General features: G+C 54.2%; 1 protein-coding gene across 1 annotated transcript; it reads left to right on the forward strand.

Moving 5' to 3' along the window:
• The first annotated feature begins 4,177 nt into the window (after window positions 1-4,177).
• Window positions 4,178-7,834, forward strand: EMP3 (epithelial membrane protein 3). Its single transcript, XM_049786320.1, has 4 exons — window positions 4,178-4,336; window positions 4,842-4,944; window positions 6,894-7,034; window positions 7,663-7,834. The coding sequence occupies exons 1-4, from the start codon at window positions 4,259-4,261 to the stop codon at window positions 7,830-7,832; spliced, it is 492 nt and encodes a 163-aa protein (XP_049642277.1). The 5' UTR covers window positions 4,178-4,258; the 3' UTR covers window positions 7,833-7,834.
• Window positions 7,835-10,202: the final 2,368 nt, after the last annotated feature.

Genomic DNA, 10,202 nt, shown 5'->3' on the forward strand with positions numbered 1-10,202 from the left:
GAGCCGGAGCAATAGCTTCACAGGTAAGGCACTTGCCTTGCATGCAGCAATCCAGGTTCAATCTCTGGCATCCCATAAGGTCCAGTGAACACTGCCAGAAGTGATTCCTTAGCGCAAACCCAGGAGTAACCCCTGAGCACCGCATAGAGTGCCAAAAAGGGGCCAGAGAGGTAGTACTGTGGGTAAGGTGCTTGCCTTGCATGCTACCAACCCCTAGTTCAATCCCCGACACCACATAGGTTCTCTGAGCTCCACCAGGAGTGCTCCCTGAGCACAGATCCAGAAGTAAGTTCTGAGCAATAGTGGCTCAAAAAATAAATATTAAAAAAATGAAGAGACCCGACTACTTAGTTATGACTGTCCACTCTGATGTTAATTTGCTAAGATTAATAATCGAACACAAATTCCCTGACACTTATGTTTAAAAATTCTCCACTTGGGGGCCGGTGAGGTGGCGCTAGAGGTAAGGTGTCTGCCTTGCAAGCACTAGCCAAGGAAGGACCGAGACCGCGGTTCGATTCCCCCGGCGTCCCATATGGTCCCCCCAAGCCAGGGGCAATTTCTGAGCACTTAGCCAGGAGTAACCCCTGAGCATCAAACGGGTGTGGCCCGAAAAAAAATCCTCCACTTGTCAAAAAAAAAAAGGGGGGGGGGACCGGAGCAGTGGCGCAAACAGTAGGGCATTTGCCTGGCTCCACTTGTCAAAAAAAAAAGGGGGGGGGGACCGGAGCAGTGGCGCAAACAGTAGGGCATTTGCCTGGCAAGCGCTAACCTAGGGCAGACCTTGGTTCGATATGGTCCCCGAAGCCAGGAGCAATTTTTGAGCGCATAGCCAGGTGTAACCCCTGAGCATCACCAGTATGCCCCCACACACACACACACACAGTAAAAACCAGAAACAAGCAAAAAATCCTCCACTTGCTTCTCACTGTGCTTGGAATAAAATCCAAAACTCAGGGACACTCTTGAGTTCCCTTCCCACCCCTCTCCCAGGGTTCCCTCTCTTCCAGCCATGGGGCCCTCTGTCTGCTCCCCCAAGCAACCAGCCCAGCCCAGCTCCCTCCAAACAAAGGCCCCTCTCAGAACTCTGTGAGAAGTCACCTCATCTCCAGGATGCTGGAGGCCATAACAAAGTGGGGAGGGTCTCTGCCTTGCATGCAGCCTACCGGGGTTTGAGCCCCAGCATCTTGTATGGTCCCCCAAGCACTGCCAGGAGTGCTTCTTGAGTGCAAAAGTTACCTCTGAGCATTGCAGGCGGTGGCTTCCCCCAAAATCAAAATCAACACACAAACACACACACACACACACACACACACACACACACATACCCTCCATCCCTGTTCTAAAGCTCTCAGCATTTGGCTGTCTCCCCACTGTTTCACCCCCTGTGCCCCCTGAGTGCAGGGTGGGTCCCTCTTCAAGATGTTCAGTAAGAGCCTTGCTTGCTTGTGGCTCCCGCAACACCACTTAGGGTTGCCCCACAATGCCAGGGGCCACTCCTGAGCTCCTAGACAAGAACAGTTCCTAAGTGCCATGGAGTGTGTCCCCCAAACAAAATTAAAAATATAGAAAACCTCTGATGAAGAAAAACCTCACAGTGGGTTCAGAGCAATAGCACAGCGGGGAGGGCTTGCAGGTGGCCCATCCTGGTTTTGATCCCCAACATCCCATAGGGTCCCCGGAGCACTGCCAGGAATGACTCCTGAGCGCAGAGCCAGAAGTCATCCCTGAGCACCACCAGGTGTGGGCCAAAAACAAACAAGCAATAAATAAATAGAAAAATCTGATTTGTGTCCCAGGTACTTGCATTCCAATGAGGCCACATTAGCATATACCCACCTCACATATGAGCTAACGGAGGCTCAGAGAGAAAAATAAAATCATTGGCCATAACCTCACCCATGCAGGAATTGGTGGTTCTTTTGTGGGGGTGGCCACACTCAGTGAAGCACATGGGGCTGCTCCTGGCTATGCGCTCAGAAATCGCTCCTGGCCTGGGGGAACATATGGGACGCTGGGGATCGAACCTTGGTTTGTCCTAGGTTAGTGCATGCAAGGCAAATGCCCTACCGCTTGCACCACCGCTCCAGCCCAGGAATTGGTAGTTCTGAGGGTCTCACTTCCCTTTCCTTCCCCCCCCCAGGGTTTCAGACTTTTATCAAACACCATCTTGGTGTCCCCCACAAGAACCTGGCCACCCCCCTCAATACTCAGAGCCCTAAAATCTCCCAAAGAAAACAGACATCCGGTCCCAAGACCAGAAAACCTCAGGCAGAAGGGGGGCTGAGGATCAGGCGCTCCTTCCTTCATCCTCAACAACCCCCCACCTCACCCCCACCCCACCCCACCCCACTCCCCGCGGTCCAAGGACGTCTCATCTGGAGCCCAAGATGATGGGGCGGTGGGTGGGGGCCCCAGGAATGAGGAACCCCAGAGCCTGGGCCCTCCCTCGGCTGCAGACCTCAGAGGGGCGCGGCCAGAGTGGGTATAAAAGGGTCGGTAGATATTCAGAGGCACAGGAGAAAGAGAGAGGGGGGGTACAGGGGGTGAGAGAGGGAGAGAGCAAGGAAAAAAGAGAGCAAGAGGGAGAGGGAGAGAGAGGGAGAGAGAGAGAGAGAGAGAGAGAGAGAGAGAGAGAGAGAGAGAGAGAGAGAGAGAGAGAGAGAGAGAGAGAGAGAGAGAGCTGGGCATTTGAGGGGAGAAAGCCAGAGGAGGGGAGAGGGAGTGAGAGAGCAGGGCAGAGAGGGAGGGAGGCAGACGAGGCCCCGTCGGGGTGAAGGAGGGAGAAAGGCGGGGCGCAGAGGCCCAAGCGGGGACCAAGCTCCGACTCCAACTTTTCAGCCGCCCCGGTAAGTTTCCAGTCCGTTATTCGGGTGCATTTCTTTGCGGACTCGGGCGAGCCTTGCGGGACTTTGGGGTGGGGGGCCACCCCATAGGCTGCTGAGGATCGTCCCGCTCGGGGGTCCCGGAGGTTTAGTGTCATTTCTCCAGCGGTCTTGCAGCACTTGGGGTGGGGATTTGAAAAGGGGTGGGGCCCGGTCCGAAATTGGGGCTCCCAGCACCTGAAAACTTCCTGGCACCTCTTCCCCCACCCCATCTCGGAGCTTTCCTTCTTCCCCACCCGCTAGGGCCTGGAGCCCCAAACTCTGGAGGAGAACATCCCCCAAGTCTGGGACACCACCATGGCCTTTCTGGACTACAGGACACTGAGATGTGGACGCTCCTTTGTGGAAGTGTCTCTGTGCCTCCAAACCGGGGTCTTGTCCCTGTTCTCAGCAAGGGTGGAGGGGAGTACTGGGGAGAGGCGCCCAGGAAGGCGACTGGGTGGGGTGCAGACCTGATGGCATAGCCAGAGGCTGGGGTTTCCCTGGTGCTTAAGGCAAAGATGTGGGTGAATCATTGATGACTCACCCGGCCCCCCTCCCTACCCCACCGCCCCAGGAGAGGAGTGGGGTGAGTCAAGGGCCTTTGTCTCTGGGGGCAGCCCCCAGGCTGCCGGTGTCAACCTGTAAGTCCATCGCCTGGCCCTGATGGGACAGGACAGCCCTGCTGGGGATCCCAGAGAATCTCGTCCTGCTGGCTTCAGCCCTTGGGGAATCTGAGAGTTCATGGGGGCCCTGTCCCACCTGTCAGATCTAGGGATCTAGATTATCAGGCCCACGTCCAGGCCCCCAAGCCCTCCTCTCTCTGCCTCAGATTCAAGAAACCAGGCACCAGACATTTCTCACCCTCACCCTTGAGGGTCCAGTCAGGGGACCTCAAACTTTTTAAACAGGGGGCCAGTTCACTGTCCTTCAGACTGTTGGAGGGCCAGATTATAGTAAAAACAAAAACTATGAACAAATTTCTATGCACGCTGCATATATCTTATTTAGAAGTGAAGAAACAAAATGGGAATAAATACAATATGTGGCCCACGGGCCGTAGTTTGAAGACCTCTGGTCCAGATGGTCCAACCCCTCCTCTCTGAATCCCAGTCTTTTCCCTCAGATATTAGAGTTCATCCCCCAAGCCCTTCCTCCCTCAGACCCTGGGGTTCATCCCCCAAATCCTTCCTCCCTCAGACCTTGGGGTCCATCTCCCAATCCCCTCCTTCCTCAGACCTAGGATGGCATCCCCAGATCCTTGCTCCCTTAGATCCCAGAGTCTGGACTTAGTTGCCCCTCTTCTAACTGTCTCACCAACCCCAGGAGCTCCACTTCTTGAGACTTCACAGTCTCCTGCCTACCGATCCCCACCCCAGGCTTCCACTGCAGCCATGTCGCTCCTCCTGCTAGTGGTCTCGGCCCTGCACATCCTCATTCTCATCCTGCTTTTCGTGGCCACTTTGGACAAGGTAAGTCCACTCGGGAGCACCTGGGTGTCCTGCTCTCCTGCAGAGCCCTGCCACACCCCTCTGCCAACACCACGCCCTCCAAAGACCATGCCCACTGGAACCACGCCCCATCCTAAGCCTTGCCCATCCACCAATAGCGTGACCTTCCTTGGAGGCCACGCCCACTCACCACTGACCTGATATGGCCTTCCCTGGAGGCCACGCCCATCCACCAATGACACGCCCCTCATCAGAGGCCACTCGCTTTAGGAGACCACGCCCTCCTTCCTGGCCACGCCCCCACTTGCTATCTGCAGCTCCCCTTCTGAGTTTGGCTTCTGTGACCCCTGCCAGCACCCCTCTTTCCTACTTTCCCCACTTTTCCCAGGTAGGCCCAATCCCACTCAATTTTCTTTCCCTAGCACCGCCCACTGCCTCCCAGCACCGCCCACATCATCCCATGCCCCGCCCATATCATCACAGCCCCCCCCACTTGTCCCCTAACTTCTCCATGTGTCCTCCCTAGTCCTGGTGGATCCTTCCAAGACAGGAGTCCCTGAACCTCTGGTACGACTGTACATGGAACGAAGCCAACAAAACGTGGGCCTGCAGTAATGTCAGCGACAATGGTGAGGGTCTTAGGGGATCTGGTCTGCAAAAGGGAGGGGTCACCCCAGATCATGTCCCCAGGATTGAGGATTGAAAACATCACCCCACACCAAGATGTGCTGAGTGACTGCAGGGGATGTATGACCCAGCTCTCAGGGTACGGGGCAACGTGCTCACTCGGGGCAACGTGCTCACTCTCTAAAGAGGCAGGCTAAGGGCCTCCTCTCTCCTGTAAGTCAAGAATAGAACCAGGGCATATAGATTAAAAAATTGGAAAAAAAAAAGGGGGGGGGGGAGGGGGCGGCGAGGTGGCGCTAGAGGTAAGGTGTCTGCCTTGCAAGCGCTAGCCAAGGAAGGACCACGGTTCGATCCCCCGGCGTCCCATATGGTCCCCCCAAGCCAGGGGCGATTTTTGAGTGCTTAGCCAGGAGTAACCCCTGAGCATCAAATGGGTGTGGCCCGAAAAAAAATTTTTTTGGAGAAAACATAGAGCCAGAGCGATAGTCCAGCAGTAGGGCACTTGCCTTGTACATGGCTGATCCCGGTTTGATCCCTAGTTTCCCATACGGTTGGTACTTTAAGCATCCCCAGGATGATCATTGAATGCAGAGTCAGAAATGAGCCCTGAGCACTGCATTGTTTGACCCAAAAACAAACCAAAAAATGGAAGGAAGGGGAGCTGGAGTAGTGCGTTTGCCTTGCGTGGGGCTGACCCGGAGCAGACATTGGTTGAATCCCTGGCATCCTATATGATTCCCCTGAGCCTACCAGGAGCAGTTTCTGAGCACAGAACCAGGAGTAACCCTTGAGCACCACCAGGTGTGGCCTCCAAAAAATAAATTTTAAAAAAATTGAAGGAAGATCCAGAAAGATAGAAAAATGGATGAGTTGTTAGCCCTGCACAGGACTGACCTGACTTCCTTTCTCAGCAACCCCATGTGTTCCCCTGAGTCCCCTCATGTTGTCCTGAGTCCCACGGAGAGTGATCCCGGAGCACGAGGAGTAAGTCCTGAAAACAGCCAGATGTAGCCCCAAATCTGCCCAAAAAATAAAAATAAGGGATAAGTCTTCCATGGTTCTAAGATTACATCATGTTTACAAAGTTCCAAGGGAATTTAGAACTTACAACATGGGAATGTTATCTTGACTTGATATCTGGGGCCCGTTGGTCTGAGTTCCAAGACAAGAGAAAGTTTGGAAGCACATTAAAAGTTCAGAATCTGGGGGCCAGGAAGGTGGCGCTAGAAGTAAGGTGTCTGCTTTGCAAGCGCTAGCATAGGACGGACAGCGGTTCGATCCCCCCAAGCCAGGGGCGATTTCTGAGTGCATAGCCAGGAGTAACCCCTGAGCATCAAACAGGTGTGGCCCAAAAACCAAAAAAAAAAAAAAAAAAAAAAAAGTTCAGAATCTGTGGTTCAGATCCTAACCACTTACTAGAGTGGAAACATCTTTCATATTTGGGTCATAAAGGGGGGAGTCGCAGCCCTCATCATTGCAAGTGAAGAAGGTGAAAGGTGAATTTTTCGCCGATTGCTTCAGCCCCGGTTGCAGTTTTGTTGTTTTGTTCTTGTCTGTTTGTTTATGTTTATGTTTGAGGGTCACCTGTCAATGCTCAGGGATTACTCCTGGTGTGATTCCTGCACTCAGGAATCACTCCTGGTGTGTTCAGGGGACCTATATGGGATACTGAGGATCGAACCTGGGTCAGCACATGCAAAATAAATGCCCCCCCCTTACTCTACTATCATTCCGGCTTCCCCATAAGCATGTTTATGTATATAAAGACAATTGAAACTCTTCCAGTGGCTTTTAGAACTGCGAGGTTGAGTCAAGTTGCAGGATTCAAGGGTCATGAAATGATACCCCCAAGCATCTAAGGCTCTGAATTGAAGAAAAGAGGGTGCAGAAGGAGGCAGAAGCTGAACCCCGGGATATCCTGACAACTCTAACACCTGTCCCCTTCCTGCAGGCTGGCTGAAGGCGGTGCAAGTACTGATGGTGCTTTCGCTCACCCTCTGCTGCTTGTCCTTCATCCTCTTCATGTTCCAGCTCTACACCATGCGGCAAGGTGGCCTCTTCTATGCCACTGGCCTCTGCCAGCTCTGCACCAGTGAGTCCTGTGTACCCCGGGGACTGAAGGGGGGCACTGTGTGTGTTGGACAGGGTTATCCCTGGGGTCTCTGAGAATAGACACCTGGTATCAGAAAGCCAAGGACTTGTCATTTTTGGTGACTCCAAGGCGGTTTGTGTGAACATATCTGGGATTAACGGGGAGGGGGTGTGGGGCTAGTATTTAGGGTTTCAAGGAGCCAGGCCTGGGGAAGGGGATGTGGACAAATTCTTTTCATACCAACTAGAGAGGAATCCCAGGTGACAAATCCCCCTGGAATCATTATGGGAGAGCCGCTAACTGGTGGTTCCGATGGATTTTTTTGTGTATTGTGCTTTTCAGTTTGGGGGTGCTCCAGATGCAAAGGGCTCTCTCTAGTTTTTATTAACTATCTGCATGCTTAGCGTGTAGAAGGACACCCAAATACTGAGCGGCTTGTTGGAGAACTAGTTCATATCCCATTTCCTAACGGTCCCAGCCGCTATGGGAGCGGAACCACAACTCCCAGCAGGCAGCGGTGCAGTTCGTCCGCAGCCTAGCGGCCGGCTCACGCGCGGGGCTTGCTGGGAAATGCAGTTCCTTGGGCATGGGTGCCCCGCTCATCCCACATATTCCTTGCTCCCCGCAGGCGTGGCGGTGTTCACCGGGGTGCTCATCTACGCCATCCACGCGAACGAGATCCTGGAGAAGCACCCATCCGGCGGCAAGTTCGGCTACTGCTTCGCCCTGGCCTGGGTGGCCTTTCCCCTCGCCCTCATCAGCGGCGTCATCTACATCCACCTGCGGAAGCGGGAGTGAGCGCCCCCCGCCTCCACCCACTACCCCAGCAACCGAACCCCCGTACCGAACCCCAGGACCTCCGCTGTCAAAAAATAAAACCGCTATCCGACACCTTTGCCTCCTCGCTTCTGTCCTTCCTCCCCTTCAGAGAGCCGGTCTGCCAGGCTCCTGAAATTGGGGGGAACACCCACTTGCAAGGCCAAATCCCCTCCCCCCCAAAAAAAAAAGTTCTCCATCCAGAGCCCCCAGCCGCCTTTGGGGCGATGGCATTTGTTTTGCATGCAAAATACACACACACACACACACACACACACACACACACACTGCATAGCACAGCACTATGCCCTGTGGAGGGCATTTGTCTTGCATTTGGCCGACCCAGGTTCGATCCCCAGCATCCCATAGGGGTACCCCGAGCCTGCCAGGAGCAATTCCTGAACGCAGAGCCAGGAGCAACCCCTGAGCACTGCCAGTTGTGACCCCAAAACCAAACACACACGCACGCACCCCTTAAATACCAGGCACTGCATGGTCCTCCAAACACAGCAAGGAGGAACTTTGTTCTGAACCCAGCTGGGAGCAATCCCTGAGCACCACAGGGGATGGCATAGAGCCCCCACCAATTACTCATCCTTCAGATGCAGAATTTCAGGAACCAGGGACCCAGTCCTTCAACAGGGGCTTCCCCACGTCACTGTCCCTTTACCCTCACTCTGTCCCTTCAGTGGGAAGACATTTTCCATTTCCCTCTCAGCTCCCCTTTTCCTGCCCACACCTCCGAATGCGAACCTCTTCGGAGGTTCCCTAATTTACCTGGCCTCGAGCGCCCCCTTCTGTTGGGGTGGATGTTGGTGTTCGGAACTTACACCCAGATCAGTACTAGTGGGGCGATTCCTTTGGGGGCTCCATGCCTTGCCAGAGATGGAACCCCAACCTCCAGCAATGAATGCACCCTTTAAGCTACCCCTCATCCCCCCCTTCACACACACACACCACTACCACAGACCATTTTACAGGAAAGCATGTGACTAGAGTTGACCTTCTTTACCAGAACAAAAACTAAACTGGCACCCCTCCCCTCTTCCCAAGCCTCCTGGGCCCCACGTCTGATCACATGCTGGTGGGGAGTGAAGGGGGTGGGGAGGCTGGCTTTGATATGGTCCATTCCCAGGCTATGTGCCTTTAGGCAGTGAGCAGTCTATCCAGCTGTGCACAGCTGCCCAGCTTCCTAGGGTTAGAAGCCATGCCTTGAGGGTAAGGGGGGGCAGAGTTTCTTCTTAGAAATCAAGTCACCCACCCACCCACCCAGCAATTCCCTGTTCTGTGGACCCTAACCCGATTAGGATTACAGCTTTCTTGCTGGTGCCCCCACCGCACCCCTGCATTCATTCCTTCTAGCCTCAGCATCTTTATTCAACTACCCCCACTCACTGGGATTTATGAAATATGATTTATTCCCTTGGAGAAAGGGACTGGGGAGACATTAAGAGACCAATAAATATTGCACCGGCCTTGGGTGCAGCAGGAAAGAAAAAGAAAGATCCAGGCCGAGGTAGTTTGCATAGAAAAAAGGAAGAGACCTGGACAGAGAAAGGCACCCACTGGTGGACGTGGGTCTCGGGTTCCTTCTAGTGAGTTCACAGCTTTGTCTCTACCACCAGGCACCCAACCCCTTGGGCAAGGGACCAGCAGGCCCGCGAGGGCTCAGAAGGGCCTGACTTTTTTCCTAGGAAAGATCGGGTTTCCTTTAGAATTTCAGATAGCCTGCTTCTGGGGCAACAACTGGCCGCCCCAGGTTGATGGTGCCCAGCAGCTGTCGTTGGCACCTCGCCCGGAGAGCAGGGCTAAATGGGCTTTCATTTCATTGGCTGCGGGCTGGGGCTCTTGCCTGGCTGAACATGATGGGCACGATGCCCGGTGCAGGCTAAAAAGACAATGATCTATAGCCCCAGGAGGCCAAGGCTTAGTTAGCATCAGTGCCTGGTGGGGAGGGGTCAGCGTTCGACGGCTGTGATTGGCTGACACCTCTCGGTCGAACCACGATTGGATGTTAAAGATGAAGGTGGGCGGGAGAAAAAGGTAAAGCTCTGATTGGCTGATCGCCAGAAGAGGCGGGCCGAGCGCAGGCGATGAGCTGCCCGGATTGGCTGCTTTATAAATATATGTAAGTAACGGTTTGCCTAGCCTTAGACATTGAGGCGGAAGTGGGGGGGGAAGCCGGAGCGGTGGCGCAACCGGTAGGGCGTTTGCCTTGCACGCGCATAACCTAGGATGGACCAAGGTTCCATCTCCGGCGTCTCATAGGGTCCCCCAAGCCAGGAGTGATTTCTGAGCGCAGAGCCAGGAGGAACCCCTGAGTCTCACTGGGGTATGCTCCCCCAAAAATAA

This window comes from Suncus etruscus, chromosome 14, assembly GCF_024139225.1.
Source record: "Suncus etruscus isolate mSunEtr1 chromosome 14, mSunEtr1.pri.cur, whole genome shotgun sequence".
NCBI lineage: Eukaryota > Metazoa > Chordata > Mammalia > Eulipotyphla > Soricidae > Suncus > Suncus etruscus.